We start from the raw sequence: 20,628 nt of genomic DNA, 5'->3' as shown, positions 1-20,628 counted from the left end.
AGCAAGGTTCATTTAATACATTAAAAACTTATTTGTGTAAAGACCTTCTTGTAGAAATCAAGCTCCCTTGGTCCACGAGGGGGTGGTTGCAACTGCTTAAGGACTGTCCCATCGGGATGTTGTAATATGCCTATAAAAGAAAGGATACTCTGATAAAATGCATGGATTTTATACATGTCCTGGTTCAATTTAACACAAGTAATATGTACACAGAGGAAAATACTAACTTTAAAGAGGATCAATAAGCCAACATGAAAAAGTATGCCGCTGTTCAAACATATCACACTTATAACAGCAACAAACTTCCAACAACGTAGTAACGTTATTGATATGCTTAAAGCTAAAGTGAATGCACAGGCAATTACGGACAATGGGATTCCCTGTTATTAGCACATGATAGTAGTATATGAGTATACCTTTACTCATCATTCAAGAAGTGACAGTTGTCCCGCCCCCTCGGAAATGACGTTTCATTACCGGGACTTCCAGTGCCCCCTGAGAGCCCGCCCCGGAACTGACATAGGTGTAGATGAGTGACGTGTGTTGTGACATAGTGTGATCACAAGTTAGACCTAGTCACTAGGAACAGAATCAAGTCACATGACTAAGTATTGTGTAAAATGGCAGCCGTGCTGGAGTGCACCTTGTTTCTGCGCCTAAGAGGACAAGTCTGGGCATGCTCAAGCTGTCATGGTGGTTGGGCTGCAGTGTGCCTCCTCAGACGGAAGCACAGTGGAACTACAGAGCTCCAACCCACTCTTCCTGAACGTTGCATAACCTAGAGGGATTGTACAAGGGTGACCTTTTAAAAAGTGAAAAAAAAAAAAAATCTTCAAGCCCACAAGTAAAGAAAGGGTCAAGCACGGTGTATACGGACATAGAGCATGATCTTTCAAACACAAGTCATAGTTACCTAAGCAGGGTAGCTGTGTCTAAGGGGAAAATAAGTGAGGCCTAACAGGCCACGTGGGGGTCTTCAGGCCGATATGTCGTTTCTAGAGGAGCTGCTGCCCACCGCCCCAGTATCTTATCTGGCCTGCTTGTTACTGCTTACTTCAAGAAATGAATTATTCAACTCTGTTTTTGCACTCAGAGTGACCCGTATATGCTTAGCAGATGTCAACGTAGAAAGTGGTAGCCCCCAGGTGACACTTTATGAAAATGTAACATAAAGCATAACATTTCTGAGCCCACCCCTCCACAACGCCTATGCATAATTAGCCTGTTGTAACAAGTATAAAAGCACCCCATAGGTATCATACATACAAACACATCACAAGACTGTTTTTGTGAGTGGCGTACTGAAGTTTGGCAGAGAAAAGGGCTACCCCAGACCATCAAGGAGAAAAATATGACTGGCAGAGGGCAAACTGGTAATACAAACCAGCTTCTATTTCAAGTAAATAACTATAGCCTGTTTGAATATTTTTGAAGTGTAATTCCAACCCGTTGCTGTCTCTAGCCCCATTTCCCTAGGATATCCAGAGCGTAATATGTGCCATGTACTTTGAACACTATTATCTAAGGCCCTGTTTTATTTTTTAATTTATTTATTGCATTTATTATTATATTATTTGTATCTGGTATGCATAATGTGTTTTTATTATGATAAAATGGTCTTGGGGTGACCATCGCGAACCCGTGCCCCCCAGCACCCCATTTGGCTAGGCTCACAGAGCGCTTTCACCCCAACTCCCAACTGATCATTACCTTACAGGTGGGGCATAGGGGTTTCTGGCATTTTGAACGCTTTGGGACACTTTCCAGACCTCTGCACCCCCAAGGACAGCGGGCGCCTTTAGGTCGGCGCGAGGGACTAACTGACGAAGCTTGCAATTTAAAAGTACATGCAAAATGTTAGTTGTGCATGCAGCCTTCTAGAAAGAATTAAATTGTCAAGATACTTTTGATTAATATTCCTGCTAAAGAACAGTAGTTTTGACTCTCCATAAAGTAGCGCAGGGGGTTAATAAGTCTTCTGCAAATAACAGAACTATATTTTATGTAGAAAGCAGAGTGGATAGGGAAAGCCAGCCTTTACCAGCGCTTTAAAACAAATGACATATGTGAAAGGGAGGGCTATGGAGAGACGAAGGGCACATTTTGCCTTTTGGTAGAAAAAACTGTTGCACAGGGCCGCAGGCTCACAGCCTGTGGCCTCTGAGAGCAAACCTGCTAAGTTAAGGGCTGGAGGTCGCTGACAGAGTGTGGCTCGGCGACCTCTGTTATTAGCCTAACACTGCCTGCTCTCAGGAACCACAGGGCTTGAGCCTGCGGACCCTGAGAGACAACCTGTTAAGTTAATAGTGGGGGTCACCGAGCGCAAGACAACCCAAAGCCCTGACGGTCTCTGCCTTCAGGGCTGGGGACCATGAGCCATGGGCACTGGGGTCCCCGCCCTGAGAGAAGAGCCCATTGAGGCTCGAGGGTTCAACCCCTACCCCCACTCCAGAACGTCCTTGGCGCGAGGCACAGGCCCAAGCCTCACACGCTTGGACCCTCAGGCCCTACACTATACAACCGACCCACTCCGTTTTTTGAGATGGAGGGGGGAGTTAGGACCTCGCAATCGACGGATCGCCCTGAGGGTCACAGTCCTTGAGACCCACACACCTGCCCCCGATTGGCTGGGGCCCGAGAATGAGGTTCCAGTCCCCAGAGACACTAACCCAGTTTTTTTTTTTTCTTTTTCAAATAAATACATTTAAAAAAACGAAAAAAAAAAAAAACACTACACTTCATTAGTGGGGTCAGAGGACACAGAGCGCGATGCGGGTCTCCTCTGTCCTGTAGTCCCCCAGCCACACACCTTCTCAAGGATGGGGTCTCTGAGCAACAGGATCGATCCCCTCCAAACTCCATCCACTTACCTTAAGTTAGGAACCTGCTGTCCCAGGGAAGTGGTGGGAAAGATGCTTGGGGCGCCTATGCTCCCTCCACAGCCTGCAGTCCTCCAAAGACTGTCTGTGGTGGTGGAGCTGGCTCTGCCTGTCTGCTCCACCCTCTAGGCTGGAGCTTAGAGTGAGCTCCACCCCCACATATGGTTCAGAACATGGGGAGTCAGGGTAAAACCTGGTGTGGATCCTAGAATCCGGCTTCCATTCTATTCTATATGAGTATATACAATTAACTAATGTTTCAAATTGTTTTACTGACATTATAATGACCATAAGCAATATTGTAATATGAGTAAAATAAGGCTGTGAATGCCCTGGAACCATATAAATAATGCAGTATTGAGAGATTCCTAGATCGTATGTTGTGCATCAGCAACACCCTGTGGGCTTTTAAATAAAGTATGATTTTCGAGAAATGTGAACAAGAGGCTTGTGTATTTTACCTTCAGAACACTGTAGGGGCTGATAGTGTACTTAACAGCTAACATCCTGAGTGAGATTGTTTAATTGTGCATGTAAAAATTCATGGTGAAATTTGACATTTGTCTTATCATATACCTCTGAAAGTATGTGTACCCTGCTATTTAATCAAGATTACAGTCTTTAGGCAGGTTTCAACTATTGGTTATTCAAGTAAGCACTTTCACAGCCTTTTGTTATATTTATGACTGTATATTATGTGACTGTAGAATTAAATGAGTTATGGTTAAAGTCAATTCTGTCTCTTTTTGTATGTTGGATCCCCAAGAGCTAATGCTGACCCATGAGGAAATGGATGCCTTTCAGCAAGGTACAGCTATTTGTAGGTTTATAGTTAGAGAACCGTGTGAACGACCTAGTTGTATATTGTAATTTTCTTTTATTTCTAATAATGTTTTCTGGGGTTTATCTGCTTTTTACAGGATACAACTGCTGTCAAAGTTGTACAGTGGATCCTACAGGCTCAAGACGCAAAGGCTTCAGCGCAGCAGGATACAACTCTTAGGGTAAATAAAATTAGCCAATGTGTAAACGTAATGTAGGCATCAACCTTAGCAGCTCCAAAGCCAGGGCCTATAGATGGGAGCCACCATGAATGCTCATAGTCAATCTGTTATACTGTAAGTGTTACATTTTATTTCTTCCGTACAGAGCCCCTGGGGGTGCACATGGTCCACATGTCATCGGACATGTCTACAGCGCCTAAACAAGGACCATCAACAAAGAAAGGAACCTCCCATTGGAACACATCAGGTATGTTTTACAAAAATGTAGAGCCAAAAGAATCCTAACCTCTTTCACTCGCTCTCTAGCCACTTCCCCCCCCCGTAGGATATAGCGGTTCTAGCAATACCTAAAATGTATTTTGATCTTTTACACCACAGAACCATCACAAAAGATCTCAAAAGGAGTCCACCGTTAAGCCCAATGGTCCGCATCGCCTTTAAAGGACGTTACAGGGGCCCTTCAAAACACAAAGTCGTCAACGTTCGCGGAGAACGATGTGGGGCATCAGGATAAACCACACCCCGGCTATACAGATAGTCATCATAAACCAGGTACAGACCTTAACCACTGCCTCACTTTACAAATAAACCCAGCTACCAGTACACCGAACACTTCTACAGGAACTCCATCTGTGCAGGGGCTGGGACACACCGGCAGTGGAGCAGTTACAACCGCAGACACACAACATCAAGCACTGTGTAAAACCGCTGAAGGGGATCGCAAACAGTGCAATAATCCTAAAATAAACCCTTTTTCCTTAAAGAATCGAAAGAGGAAGCAACCGGTCCCTGAGCTACAAACAGTTACTCAGTTAAAAACAGTTACGCCTCAGGCAGGACCCCGCAGTCCACAAGGGTCTAAGTGTTTTACGGCTGAGATGTGTAATGTAGACGCGGTTCCCAGTGGATCGGTCTCAAAACCTCCTATAACTATTTTGGACCCTAGGTATGAAAATGATCACCCTGTAGAGGGCCCTTATGCCCACTGTATAGGGCTTCTCATGGCACTGGCATGTGTGGGGGCGAGTTCTGATACAATAGCAGCCGCCAAGCACAACGGACTGTCTAGCGTAGACCCAGAGATGCAGCAATCCCCCGGTCTACAATCGCCCCTCCCCCCATCTGTGGCACAAAGCTACTATGATCACCATTTAAGTTCCCTGTATCTGATGTCTCCAATCACACCTCCGGGAGCATACAATCCCACCAGTCCCTCATGAAGAGTATACGTTCCTCAGTATTCTCCCTCTCCAACATACCTGGATAGTAGTACGGGCGGTAGCGGGTCACAAAATCTGAGTTTTTGAACCCCGACTAGCAAGGAACAGTCCTCCAAACCACCAAGTGTTCGCATTGGGGCCCAGTTTTTTTGTTTTTTACCCGTCCTGGTCCCACACTTCAGAAAGTGGGTATTGATGTTAATAACAGAACTGCAACTGGGGTGGCTCAGGGAAATATAAAACCTGCATCTAACGCCTCAAGTAATGACCCAGAATATGGTGTTTTGGACCACACAAGGGTCCTGGAGAAATACAAAAGAAAGTACACCAGTCCGTTAAAAAGCTAAAATTCTGACAACCTCAAGCTGGGGAAGGCGGGGCAAGATACCTTTCCCTCCAGAGCCGCCCAGAGGGCGTTAATCCAGAGGTCGGCATTGTGTAGAAGGGAGGTGGTACAATCTTAGGAATCAGCCGCTGGAGACGTAAGTAATAAACCAGCACGACTAGGTGTGTGCGATACCCTAAGAAATGTAAGAAGCATATTTATTAATACGGGTGGCCATAGGTGTAAATATAAAAAGATCCTGGATATACTCACTAAAGCTCTTATGAGAGCTCAAAATCAAAAAGCCGCAAGAGCCACCCAAAAACTGCTTAAAACCCCAAAAATCAACACCGCAACATATAAAATGCCCCCCGCAAGGCCTCAAAACATAAAGTTAGGCGAGGACATCATAAACATAGGGAGTTTTAAGACCTCAGTGGGTAGAGTTCAGAGCATGGTTACCCCCGAACATCCTGAATGACCCTCTGCTGTAGTATGTGAAGTGGCAACTACACAACCTGTACATACACAAACTATTGTTCAAATAAACCATGGGTGGTTGCCTAAAAACAGCTGGGCTTGTAAGAAACAGAAATGGGCTAATAGGGCTAGAAACCATAAGCTTTTAATAAGGAAATTAAAGAAAGCCAGACTAAACGTTACAAGGAGGTATAAAAATACACCAACACCAAACCATAGTAATCAACCACTGAATGATAACCCAGGGAGCCCTCCATCCTGCTGTGATCATCAAGCGGAGGATTCAGAACCAATGTTTTTAGAAAGCGTTAGAAGGTACAGTTGTACTGTAGAGAGAGGTTTAGCACTATAGAGCATTATGAGGAATTCCGTTTTGTTAACCTTGACCGTATAAATTCCACTGATCACGGTGTTATAGCTATCCATCAGGCCGTACAACCGCTCATATAAAGGTTGTTACACGATGTGGGCCCAAACGATTTCTTCTAACTGCGCTTCCAGGGGCAGGGCATTGACAGTCCCTTGTTCACCCAAATGCCCGAGACGTGTTTGACACTGTACAATTTCTAGAAAGCCTCTCTAGCCTGTTACAGAATAAGGATGAAATAGGAGCATATGGAACCTTCAGAGTCATCACCCTCGTGGTCCAGGGTCACAAGAGTGGTGTTTCCAGACAGTTAAAGAGTATCTTGTATAGTAAGATCACTGGTAAGAAACAACGTTGGTTGCTCAACTTCACGTGTCTGGCTGCTAGCATAGTGGGGTTACTGATGGATCACACTACACCCAATGCTCATCTTATGTCTAGAGCAGCTGAAGCCCATGGGGCACTTGAAATACCGCGTAACAGAATTACCAGTTTTAGGGACATAGGGCTTTTTGAGAACTATTTTGCTGTTACGGTACAAGTTCTTTACCACAACAGTTCTTGGAAGTACTTCACAACCGGGGAGCGGACGAAAAACAAGACCGCACGTTCTCTATTATGAAAATCACTTTTACGATATTTTGAACCTGAGAGGCTTTCTAGAAGCCAAGTATGTGTGCACCCATTGCAACCATTTCTACAGTACACAGGCAACTTACCAATGTGAAATCCACTGTAAAATGTGTCAGAGAGACGGGGTATTGAGATCGCTGAGCAGAAGGTACGATGTCGCACATGTAATATGTTTTGTCGCTCATAAAACTGCTTGAGCATACACAACAGGCTTGTTCGCTGTGTCTACAAAGCAGACTGTAGGGGAAGTGGATGGTAGGACGCTTATGAGCATAAATGCAAAGGCATGAAATGTCCCAGTTGTAAGGTATACTTTCATGCTGGGACAGAACGTAAGTGTTACATGGTTAAAGGGATCCCTCAGACCAAAAACGAATATTACATAGGAGACAGGTATACATCAGCCTAATTACATATGCTCATCATCTAACTTCCGATGGCAGCTGGGAGTTTGAAGGGCGCACAGCTGTGAACAGTTTCCTCACCACTTTCATGCAGCCAAAATTCAACGGGTACACTATGCTGGCTCATAACCCAAAAGTGTACAACTCTTTCTCATCACCTAGGGTTCCAAACTGATGTTGTTAAAGGAGGTGCCTTTTCAATAAGGTTCTTCGATACCCTAAATTTTCTACCCATGAAATTGAGCAAATTACCAAAAGCCTTCCGTTTCCCTGGGTGCAAAAGTTATTTCCCCCACTTTTTCAACACCTGGACCAATCAAAATTATGAAGGTCCCATGCCCCCGCCCGACAGCTACGGTGTTGAGTATATGATCCCGGCAGAGAAAGAGAGCTTTATACAGTGGTACGGTGAAAACAGTGAAAACCACTTTCATTTTGAAACAGAGTTAAAACATTCTGTCAGGTGGATGTAATGATCTTACGAAAAGCCTGCAACCTTTTCAGAGACATGGTGGTGGAAATGACCAAAAAGGTTAAGGTTTTGAAGCGCAATACCCAAACAGTGAAAAAGACCGAACACTACATAGACCTTTTCCAAAATATCACACTGGCTTCAATGTGCATGTCTATCTACAAATACATCTTTCTGAAGCCCTACACCATAGCTGTAGTACCGCCCAACCTCTATAATGGCAAACAGAAGCATTATTCAACACCCTCCGTCCAATGGCTCATGTTTGTCTCTGACAAGGAAAACATCTTCATTCCACACGCCTTACAGGGCGGTGAATACCGAGTGAGGACGGCCCTATTATCTAGACGGCTATGCTGTAATTAACAGTGCACCTACGGCTTTGGAGTACAATGGTTGTTTTTACCATGGTTGCCCCCGCTGATACAAGTACCACAAGTTTAACAGACTGTTGGGCACCAAGTTTAAACACTTACACCGCCGTACTCTGGTGAATGCTGAATATGTTGAAAAACCATGGCTTTGTAATGAGAACCCTATGGGAACATGAGTGATTAGATATGCTAGCGTTGGATGCGGAATTCTTGCCTTTTATTGAGATGCAACAGTTGCCCAAGCCTTTGGAACCCCGGGATGCCTTATTTGGCTGTTGTACAAACACTATACAGTTGTACAGGGCTGTGGGCAAGGGTAAAAAAAAAAACACTATTATGACTTCACAAGTCTGTGTCCGTTTGTGAACAAACAGAAGTTATACCCTGTAGGCCACCCCGACCATCAACTATAGGGACTTTAGGCCCATAGGTGAATATTTTGGGCTCATTAACTTTCCATATCTACCCGTCCCGGCGGCTTTACTCCCCAGTGCTACCCCACAAAGTCTACGGTAAGCTAACGTTCCTGTTGTTTCAAACCTGTGCGGAAGTAAAGAGACTAAGGAGTGTAGACACAGCGACGAGCAGATTATGCTTATTGGTAACTTGTGCAGCATTGAGGTACAAACGGCCCTTGAGAAAGGCTACAGACTATGTAAAATAGTGGAGACATGGCACTTTAAAAGAACATCAACGCAACTCTTTTTTAACTTATTTCTGAGACACAAACAGGAGGCTTCCGGCTTTCCAGAATGGTGTGTGAATGCGGCCTCTAAGCAAAAGTACATCGACAATTACCACGCTCACGAAGGTATAAGATTGAGACCAGAGTTCATCAAGGTCAACCCCGCAAGGCGACAGTAACCCAAGCTCTGCCTAAACTCCTTAAGGGGAAACTATGCCCAATGTACAAACCTTTCAAACACTACCATAATAACAGATCCTGATGAGTTATTTAAGTACCTTTTTTCACCTAGTTCTAATGTGTCCAGTTGCGAGTTTATCGATGAGACCGCAGCTCTGCCCTGGAAATACGTTGTACCTCACGACATGTAACAATACAAATATCTTCATAGCCTGTTTCACAATGGTTCATGCTCGTTTAGAGCTTTATAAGGGGGTGGATAAACTTCAGGAGCGGTTTCTGTGTCACAATACCAACTCTGTTACTTTTGTGAGTAAGGCGGGTGATGAAGACCCCGTCCCTAGGAGATTATCTAGGAGATTTAACCAGCAAACTAGATAAGGACAACTACATAGTAGAGTTCACTTCATCGGGATGAAAGACATATTCCTACAAAACAGCAAACAATTCTGTGTGTATGGAAGATAAAGGCATCACCTTAAATGTTAATAACACAGTCAAAATCAACTTTGACAGTTTAAAGGATCTGGTGAACAAATACGCTATATCGAAAGATGGCTAAAATAATAAAACCATTGTTGTACAACAGCCTAGCATAGTGCGGTCCTAAAAACAGTGTGAAATTAAACCCAGCCTTTGCAGAAAACCTTACATGTTGTGTTTGATAAAAGGGTCCTTACGGAGGACTACAAAACCCTACCATACGGTTATTAAAGTCACACTAGAATTGCGAATCCCCACGACTATTAACACAAGATTGCAACACCCATTCTATTGCGATTAGCAGGCCCCTCAAATTGTGGTAAAAGTTATTTTAAAAAGAAGTTGTTCGAAAACGCTCTGGGGGTTTTATGCCAGACCCCAACTAACATTGTGTAGCTTAATTCATGCTGGCAAGATCTTTATAGGAACTATCCCTAAGGTTCCCCCACCTCAAATTTACAGAAGGCATACCCAACAATCTCAATGATGATGCCTTGTTACCTAAACACCTTATAAACATGGTGTTTGTAGACGAACTTATATCCCGAAACAGAAAAAGCTTTTATCCACTATTCGAATCATCGCAATCTAAGCATATGCTACATCGTGCAGAACTTGTTAGACAAGGGTAAGAGCAGTCACTCTATAGCTCTAAATGCCTCATTCCTCGTCCTATTTCAAACCCCTGTGACAAACAGCAGATATCTATCATCGTTAAGCAGATGTACCTCACAAACACCCAGTTGTTCTTAGAAGCCTTTATCGATGCTACCACTAAACCTCTCAGCTACCTGCTGGTGGACTTGAAACCCAACACTCTAGAAGACTACGTGCTGATATTTTCCGTCCAGACCTCACCGTCGCTTACATAGCTAAATCCAGACTCAAACATATAAAAAGAAGTTTGTAACATTTACACTCTAAGCCATATAATAGAAGGTGCTGACCATGTCTGCACATCTACGTTGTAGTTTAGCCCTCCTAAAAATGCTTGTCACAGCTAGCCCCCAACAAAGAAAGGCCACCCTTTGCTTGGCTTCGGACGACTTAGTGGCTATTCCCGGCATCACCCTAAACGGCAATGTCCTTTCATCAGAGAGTCAGTTCTGCGTGCTGAAGAAGCGTAACCTTATCAAAAAAGCTTAGTAATAAAAAGGGAATCCCTCATTTCTAAGAAGAAACTTGTAAAACCGTCAGACGGCTTTATAGGAGCGCTTCTGGGCATAGCAATTCCTTTCATAACAAACCTCCTAACCAAAACTAATGGATTACGCCCAAAAGATGTACTTAGTACAGCGCCAACAGTTGGAATAGTTGGGCCAGTCTAAGGGTGACGCATTGGATAGACGAAAAAATTAAACACTATGCCCTAGATTAAAAACATTTTGAACTGTAAAGATTTAAAACCTTGAGACAAAGCCAATCTTTACTCCAGAGTTCTTAAAAAATGTCTACAGTATTACAAGAGATGGCAGTGTGAAAAAACAAACTGACTCTACATACCCTCAACTTTGATCCACCACCACCAGCCCTCGCAGTGCCTCAGATTCAACAGCACCCACAATTGTTGATCCCCCAGCACCACAATCTTCAGATGTCTTTGCTGAAGAACTTTAAAAAAGTATAAGTCAGAGGTACAGAGGTGGGGCGCAAATGTTAGTAAGTATAATGGCGGCTTCTAAAGATCTAACCTTGTGGACTGATTGGGTGAATTCCTCTACAAAGGGCAGCCGATTGTTGGGTCTCATATGTATGACCTTCTCAAAGGTTTCACAAACCTCAAAGCCCTATCGCTCCAGAAAGTGCCAAGAGGCTGAGACCAGTTTCTACATGCCGTTGCAGAACTCAACGTTCCTTCTACAATTGTCAGTAATGCTGAACACTGACGGCTGCTTGAAAGTTTGAAGGACCCTACTTACAGCCTTCCAAGTACTCCAACGTCTGTTTTTTAAATCCGGTGCTGCGGTGCCCGCAGCCCGCTTATCAACCAGCTATCCCCCTCTTGGAACATAGCACCTCTGCCTTTCAAACCTAAAAAGACATCGTCCAAAAGGAACACTTAGTTAAATATTTGATACTTGTACCTTTTGATCCTATGTATATGTTTTACATTGTCTGTGTGTACAGTTTTACAGCAATTAATGTATTGATTTCTTTCATCATTTATTTTCTTTGGTATGTTTGGTCGCTTAATGCTTGTACTAAAATTATGTGTAATAAACACTTTTTAACCGTTTCTTCTCTCTTCTGCCATCTTTTTAATGTGTGTCCTAGCAGCATAATGAAAATGTATAGTCTGATTTAGGGTTTAAATTATTTTATTGTAGACAATTATAGTTACACGTATATACGCATTACATGGCCTTGCACGTTTGACAAACATAGTATTCTGTTTAAACAATGGTCACCGTAGACCCAGCGTTTTCTTTTACATACTTCACAATAATACAGTAGTTATTCACTAGATCGCTCAAATATAGATTTAGACAATTTCTAAACATAATACCCTCAGACAATTTACTAATAAAATATATACAGTGTTCCTCACATGTGATGACTGAGGAATTCTGCACCCGCATCTTGTTATATATCGACCCTAATAGCATTTTTTTTTATATAAATGAATATGGGTTTTGTATAGACGCTGTGCTCAGGGAACGCTGCTGAGCTGTCGAACACTGTAACCTTGTCGATATCCAAAAATATTCCCATCCAGTGTGTGCCACCCTTGTAATGTGGATCTGTGTTAAAGATTAGCGAGCGCGGTTTTTCTACACCCACTTACTTAGGTAGTCCATTGCTTGGGAAAACATCTAAAAAGTATTTCTTTGCATATTAATGCCTCCTTAAGAACTCACATATCTGTACAGTGTTCACTATACCATATTTTAAAGATAGTAAAACATGAACTGGCGAGCGTGGCTGACCTGGATGACACTGTCGAACACCACAAATACAGTCTTGTTCACATTGGTAGCCAGGGGTTGACTAAAACGTATCTCAGCTTTTAGATTTCTGTTTTTTTAATCAGATTATAGTGATTACCGTCTTCCATATCGGGCATCAGACCGAAAGCGAACAGTGTAAAGCAGGCCCATTATCCTTCTCTTGCTATGATGACTCCGAGTCCCTCAGGTGTTTTCCGGTTATCAACACCAGTCCAAGATATTCTCAGATAAAATTAGATGTTCCAAAACTAGGTGCGTAGGGTTTGCAGGAATTACAGCACCCTCGTGTACCAGCGCAACGTACTTGACGTCGTAGTGTCTGAAATTGAAAGGGTTTGAGGTATAGAGGCCACTAAAAGCTGTATTTTCCACAAACCCCTATAATAGTAAGTTTCGGTAGCTGTCTCAAAAATACTTTTTGTTGCTGGGTTAATCTGGTACCGGTTGGAATGCTATATATCTTCAGAGTGACTCTTTTCAAGGCGTACTTGGCATTGAATAGTGGTAAGGCCTCGGGGTGAGCCAGTCGGACGCTTGCTGACACTTTCACTATCTTTACAAACAAACTGATGGACAATATAATGAGTTTATACTGTTCTGAATTACCACTGATGAGACAGAACGAGTCCCTTGTTGCCGGTTAGTTTGATCTTAAAATAGATGCCGTTGACGAGTAGTTTATCTTGGTAGAAATGGTCCTAATGTATGCGGCCTAGAAGGTCAAACTGTCTACTCCCCATGGCGAAGCTTGTTCTTTTTGCAAAACCCTGATTGTGACTGTCCAGAGCTGTAGCTTCAAAATTACCGTAAGTATCTATGTAGAAGAGCCCCGCTGAAAGCTGTGTGTCCAAGGCATCGCTGCTGTAATTAAGAATGCTCTCAATGTATGCCCTATAGTGTACATGTTGTCACTTTGCATGATAAGCCGATCACTGAAGGGTGACGTCCACCTGATTAAGCATGCTTGCGATGGGGTAAGCCATCGTCACCATTCGTTCGCTATATTGGAACCATCCGCTTTTACAATTTTACAGATGAGGTGCAGCAGGGTATTATTGAGATCCAAATACATAGCTGTGGGCCCTGATATAAAAAAACTCTTATTGGCGCCAAAGGTGTTAAAGCAGCTACTGGAGATACCTCCATGAAAAAACTGTTTTTGATGCTAGTCTGTTGGTTTTAGAGAAACCAAATCTAACTCCGATTTAACACATTCACCCGATGCGCAAAGTACGAAGGCCATGTTAAGTTGTTTGGATTTTTTAAAAATATTTGCGTTAGCGCCCCTTCTTTCCTTCTTCTTTGAAGCTCTCTTACGACTTACGCATCTTTGTTTGTGAGCGCTTTTTGAAGATCAGTGTTTTTTTTGTTTTTTTTTTACTAGGCGGCCAGTGGCCCCCTACGCTTTGAAGCACTGTGCTTCCTTTTAACAGGTGTGCAAGACTTGTACGCCAGCCCTGCTCCTTTTTGAGGTTGCTTAGTCATAAGTTCGACAACCGCAAACGTCACAGAACCCACCACGTCCTGCGCTATGTTCATGGCAACCGCTTTAACATGCAGTTTTGTAATTTCGTAGCCTCTTCTCTAGAGCTGCATAGCTCTTCTAAACAAACTACGAAAGAACCCCCCCCTACTCCCAAACCAGCCCTGTACATAGCTAGGTCCCCTTGAAAGTACGGTGGTGGGGCTCCACATCCAGCCTGGTTTCTGTAACAATCCCTATACATAGAGGGGTCGTCGTATGTTTTCATAATCACCATGATGATTTGTTAATAGTCGCTCTTGCGTCGCGGTCTTAAATGAAGCTTAACAGTAACTTTCCCGTATTTAAAGGCACCGGCTCAGCCTGATCATCGGAGATCAAGATAGTAATGGTGTCTAAATAGTTTTTAGAAATTGATAAGCAGTCAGGTTTGTTATATTGTATATTAACCATTGTGTTATTTTCACCCTTCACCTGGACCCATCTTAGCAACAGTGAATAACTATCCCCTATCCTCTGCGACTCTACGATTTCGCTATACACGTAGTGTATAGAAACCTCCGTTAAGATGGGGGCACGACTGGTGCAGTTCTACTTGACTTCTGATATGCTGTACTGTTCCTAAAACCCTTCTTAATTTACCCTAACAGTTAAACACTACATCACGATTTGGAGCTTTAAGAAACACCTTCAGTCTAATGTTATCTAAAACTAACTGAATATTCGCATACGTCTCAATGCTGGCTATGGATTTGTTCATGGGTCGACCAGCGCGGCCAAAGATGGGTAATAACCATGAGGAAATTCAGCATGGATGCTTAAAGGGTCCCGCTGATGCTTTATATTAAATTTGGCATCTGTTACAAACCAGGACACCGGTTTTGTGAAATGCCAATGTATTAAAAATAAAGAATATTATCATAGAATAAAAACAATATACTTTACACTTGCTAGATACAGATCTTATGTTGGTGTTGTTTGACAGTATGCTCTCTTTTGACTATGTGTACATAGTACTACACTTGCTACATACATTAATAGGGGTGTGGAAGCAGAGATTGCATTGATAACATTTTGAGTCTTTAAATAATCATATTTACAGACTAATGTGTGGATTAATTAGATAATATTATGCTGATGAAAATGTGACTAACTGAATGGCCACCATCCTATGTAAGGCCTATATTTTGTTCATGCTAACTTAAGTTAATGAAAAATTATTCTGTGTTTACAAGAGAGTGTGTTTCTTGACTAAAACAAATAATAGAACTAAATTGTATATTTAACTGAAGTAGAAGCAGATACAAGGTCATTGTGTAACGCAAGCTGTATAAAATGTTTCTAATGTGTTCCGTAGCATGACTGACTTCATTGTTTAGGGATATGCTACTAATTTGTATGTTTTTCTTCGAGGGAAAGAGGCGATGGGGAAAACAACTTTGTAATCATTCTTCCTGTGACTTTGGTTGAGTGGAAAAAAGGATCCATAGAGGAGGTAGAAAAAAAAAGGTAGTCCAGAAAATAAGATATATTAGTTTAGATTTCGTCAATGGAGTAACAGCAAATAGAAAGCTTGGAGTAAACCAATTGTATAATTTGGATATCTGTTAATGTTCTGATTGGTTGAAGCATAAGGTGAGAAAGGTATGACCAATCAATTTCATTTAACAAGCTTAATTTAATGTTCAGACACTATTATTCAGTGTGCATTTGCTCATTTATTCCTCGGAGTTCAGTTTAGTTCTTGAAGTGATTCTTTCTATTGCTTATGAAGAAGCTTAATGCTTAAATGGTTTAGTGTACCTTATAGTCCATTTCTAAACCATTAACCCTGTCCTTGTTGCTGATTTCTGTAGCATTGGGTAAAGTATGTGATGTGAATTGTTATTTGTCTTTCAGGTACCAACTTCAAGGGTTTATATACTGCTGTTTACTTAGTATTTTGATAGAAGCTTAGCTAGATGTTTTCTACATTTGTGTTACTAAACCTTTTACATGAAGCCCAACATGTCAACGCTAATTAGTGGTTAGTGAGGGAGGCGTTTCTCACACGCTCATGAATTGTTTTTGATGTTTAGTTGGTTTATCATTATTTCGATGTATTCAATTTTACTTGCTCACATTCTATTGCTATGGTTTTGTGTTATAAACATTGAGATAATTTGTCTATTTGTGTTGATTAGACTCAGATATGTACGGCGTATGAATCAGTCTTTATGTTTCTCTATATGTATCATTTGTGTTTGTGAATTATTTTCATGACATAAGCGTTGTTAATATAGGGAAATAAAATTGTTAACTTCTTAATACAATGGTGTGGTTATTGAGGTTGAACTGTTTTATATATATTATTTATGACATGTTTCAAATGACATCCTCTCAAAACAAATTTGGTTTGGTTCATCGACCTAATATTTAGTCTAAAATATAGCTAAGATGTCTCCGCGTGAACAGGGGCCACGTCGCTAATTGTGCTCAGCGGCACAAGTTTTGCTATTTTTATAGATATACACTCGATAGTTCTGGACACGACTTCCCTCTCACCCCTCCTATAACTTTGTACACTCAGGATACTGACAGCATTCATAAGTTCGTACAGTTCTAGGCCTGACAATACTAAACCCTTCTTTGTGAAATAATCACCTGTCAGAGGCTCCGAGGCTGTGCGTAACGCGGTCGTCAGCAAAAGTCTTAACTTGTGCATACACCTTTTCAACGTGCTCCAGTATTTATCCGCTGTAGGAATCCAGGCTTTGATGCATCATTTGGTTATACATTCAGGACTGTCACACAGCATTGTAGCAGGCGGCTCAGAAATGTTCAAATAATGCAGAGTTACAGATTGTATTTCATCTATTCTTTCTTTAATTAGCACATATACCATTGTGGCAATGCATATGTATCAGGGTTGTAACTCATAGACATCTTGCACCGCAACCTTCTGAAAAGGGAGTAAGTATGTACGTTAAATAACAATGTGATGACTCTCTACCCAGGCAATGTTTATTTTTTTTTTTTTTAAACAGTCTTCGTGGGGCTAATGAACCAGTTCTTCTATTTTTACAATAAACATCACACATACGTCTTCCTATAACCCTTCCTATCCAAATACATACATAACCCCTGCATACTCTCAAGTTTTGAACCTGGTTAGATTATTATGGGGGTCATTCTGACCCTGGCGGTCGCAAGAATGACGGAAGCACCGCCAACAGGCTGGCGGTACTTCAAACCCCATTCTGACCGCGGCGGTAAAGCCGCGGTCGCACCACCGGGGATGGCGGTGTCCTGCCGATTTTCCCCCGGCGGTGATAATCCGCCAGGGCAGCGCTGCCCTGGGGATTATGACCCCCTTACCGCCAGCCTGTTTCTAGCGGTGTACACTGCCAGGAAGAGGCTGGCGGTAACGGGTGTCCAGGGGCCCCCTAACAGGGCCCCGGCCTGCTTTTCACTGTCTGCAGGGCAGACAGTGAAAAGCGCGACGGGTGCAACTGCACCCGTCGCACAGCCGCAACACCGCCGGCTCCATTAGGAGCCGGCTCCTGTGTTGCGGCCTCATTCCCGCTGGGCCGGCGGCGCTAACATGGTTAGCGCCCGCCGGCCCAGCGGGAATGTCGGAATGTGGGCCGCGTTAAAGTGGCCGCTTGGCGGTTCCCGCCTGGCGGCCGGCGGTAGTCGCCCGCCAAGGTCAGAATGAGGGCCTATATCTCTTTGATCGCTTCTGCTACGATCTTAACCATATTGGGGTGTACATTTTTCTTTTCCTCAGACATCCCCTACACAACTCTTAACAATGTATACACCTTGTACGGGTCTAGCCTGCTACATATGTCGAATTCTTCTTGGTGTGTACGATTTGTATAGACACTTATGAGCCTCCTGCTGTAGTTCGTTAATTTTAAGATCATACCAAAGATTATAATAGTTGTTTTTCACACGTGTGCACAACAGTCGCTGCAAAGCCTTTAACAGGCCATACAGCGTCTTGTGGGATGCCAATAGTTTCCTTTTAAAAAACGCCACCATTATAGGTACAAACACAATTCTTAGCAGCTCTTTGCTCTGGCTTGTGGAACTTTCAGACTATTTTTAACAAAATAAGCAGTAAAAATTTACATCGTTAACCTTTGATGGTGACCCTTCTCCCATGGGTCTTTTTGTTGATGTTTTCTATGGTTCAAACAGAAACAAAGACAAACTATTAGTTAAAAGGTAACAAAATATACATTTACATACTTTAAGTGTCTATAGCGTATTTTACTAACCTCGTCATTTTCTTGACACAAGGCGGCGGCTCTGAAATCTTGAGTTCCACAGATCCATTGATGCATAACAGGCACCGGTGTTTTGACACGCCTGTTGCACAATGACCGTGGCCGATGTCTTTCCCTCCACAAACCCATTATCTTCATAGACCGGTGAGTTAGGAGGTGTTATAAATTCTTCTACAGCTCCAGCGTCAGTAAAAATGCTTGAAACATTTAACTCATCGCTTGATCCATCGCCGCCACTGCTGTTGCATTTAAAAGGGGATGTGAGCTGCTGTAAATCCTTGAGGCTGAGCTTTTCAAGCCGATGGCAGAGATCCTCTTGAAAACCTGTAACATCGCGCCCTCGTCTTTAAGAGTGCCCTGCTGGCGTTCTCATCCAATACCGAAGGTGTTAGGGGTCAATAATACCTGTCAATATTGTTCAAGCCACCCTCAGAGGATGCCTTTTTGATGAGGGGGTTGTATCTCTTCATAATGACAGACTAATCTCTTTCAGCTAGATGCTCCAGGTTTAGTGTAGAGTGCTTAGACGCCTCCTTATATACATACTGAGGGTAAAAAAAGGGCATATTCATCTACAACGTATCACTGACACATGCTCTCCAAAGGGAATCGGAGTCGTTGTGGTGTGCTACTGATACAGTGCTGGGCCCCATTGTATAACTCGTGTCCTGCCTTTCAGATTAGATACAGTCTTTAGCTATTGCATCTTGCTTTCCTATCCCTTGACCTGCCGAACTCTTACCTCACAGGGGTTTGGATACACGGGTCAAAACTGTTTATCTGCCATTGCAGGCATTACATATTAGATAATAAATCTAAGCAGTCTAGGTTTAAATCTGGTGATAGACTCCCCTCACTGAATAGACCTCCGAGGTGTCGTCAGGACCATCCTACTTTTCCCCGTGCCATTCTAACAAAATTTAGGTCTGGTGTCTTCAGCAACCGTCTGCAAGTACCACATCTTTTCAAAATCTTTTTATTGAGTTCAACAAGCAGAACAGTAACAATTTGTCACCAGTCATACATTTGTAATCTCTCGACCCAGGGGTTTTACATTTGTGATGATTAGCGGTGCAGTCCCAACTTAAAGCCCTCAATAAGACTTCAATGGCCACCAGACTTTCACCCATTTCTTGGGGCAGCACCTCCTCTCATAAACTAACTACTCCACTTGCATATACCAGTCCATATTCTTTTCCCATTCTGTCACATCTGATACTGCCTGCTCACTCCACCCCATCTTCCCCTCCCCCATCTGCCTTTATTTTGCTTTCTACTATAAGGCACAGTGCAATGCATAATCTTAGGTATTCTGGTATTGTGCCCCCCTCCCCTTATATTCAGCCCAAACCATTTGGTGGTTTTTGTAATGGGCAGACCCGTTACATGTTTAATGCAGTCTGTCATCTCTGTCCAGTAGCTCTGATGCTTCGGACAACCCCATAGTATGTGTAAAAGTGTCATTCTGGGCAAAGTATCTGGCATACATTTGGGACGTACTCCTCCCCATTCTCCGAAGGGTAGTTCTTGCGTATTAAGCTATATACAGGATGCAAAGTTGTATACGTCTGAACCCCGCCTTAATAGCAATTTCTCTGTGGCCCCTGACAGCCACCAGCCACTCCTCTTCAGTCCGCTCTTAGTTTCTAGAGGACAACAGGGAGTTATTGAGCAATTTATTTTGTATATGAGTGATGTTGCCCCTCTAATCAGGGGATCAGCCAGCAACCTGCCTTCCAAAAGGATTCTAGTCAGGTCAGGCATAACACAACCCAAATTATCCTGTGCTCACCCTCTGGTAGCTTGGCACACAGCAGTCAGGCTTAACTTAGAAGGCAATGAGTAAAGTATTTGTGTAATAATTCATATAGTAACACAGTGAAAACAAAACAAAAACACACCACACAGGTTTAGAAAAATATTTGAATAAAATAAGGTCAAAATGATGAAAATCCAAAGTAAACAAGCAAAGCTATGAATTGTTATAGATTAAATCCCACTAAGGTGCTTATAAACTCAATAGCTCCAACTGGGGCTATTACAGCGTCACTGACAGAGTCACTTCCAATAATCTAATGTCACGTGCACCGGTAACCGAGTCACACGGACCCCCAGGTACAGTACCTTTGAAAATGAAGAAATAAAGAAGTTGCATGGAGTCGTGGAGGTGAAGCATCGTTGGGAGTCAATGCAGTGTCAGTCCCTTATGGCATATGGGGAGGTGTGGCGTCTGTTCCGTATTGCGGGGCAGGGGAGGTGAGACGTTGGTTCCGTCCGGTTGCAGGGGGAGCTGGTGCAGTGTTGGTGGCGAAGTGTCGGCTCCTAGAGACCTGTCAGGTCAGGTCAGATGAATTGAGTTGGTCAAGACGTGAGAAGTCGACTTTGCAGTGTCGCAATCAAACTGTGTGACATCAGTA

The 20,628-nt window shown here is 42.9% G+C and overlaps 1 protein-coding gene across 1 annotated transcript in view; it reads right to left on the bottom strand.

Moving 5' to 3' along the window:
- Nucleotides 1-20,628, bottom strand: part of IPMK (inositol polyphosphate multikinase) — a 130,848-nt gene that overhangs the window by 82,019 nt on the left and 28,201 nt on the right. Inside the window, exon 2 of the mRNA XM_069240976.1 lies at nucleotides 45-130. Within this exon, the coding sequence (XP_069097077.1) occupies nucleotides 45-130 (86 nt within the window). The remainder of the gene's footprint in view (nucleotides 1-44; nucleotides 131-20,628) is intronic.

Source organism: Pleurodeles waltl, chromosome 6, assembly GCF_031143425.1.
Source record: "Pleurodeles waltl isolate 20211129_DDA chromosome 6, aPleWal1.hap1.20221129, whole genome shotgun sequence".
NCBI classification, from domain to species: Eukaryota; Metazoa; Chordata; class Amphibia; order Caudata; family Salamandridae; genus Pleurodeles; species Pleurodeles waltl.
This window is presented reverse-complemented; position numbering and strand designations above follow the sequence as displayed.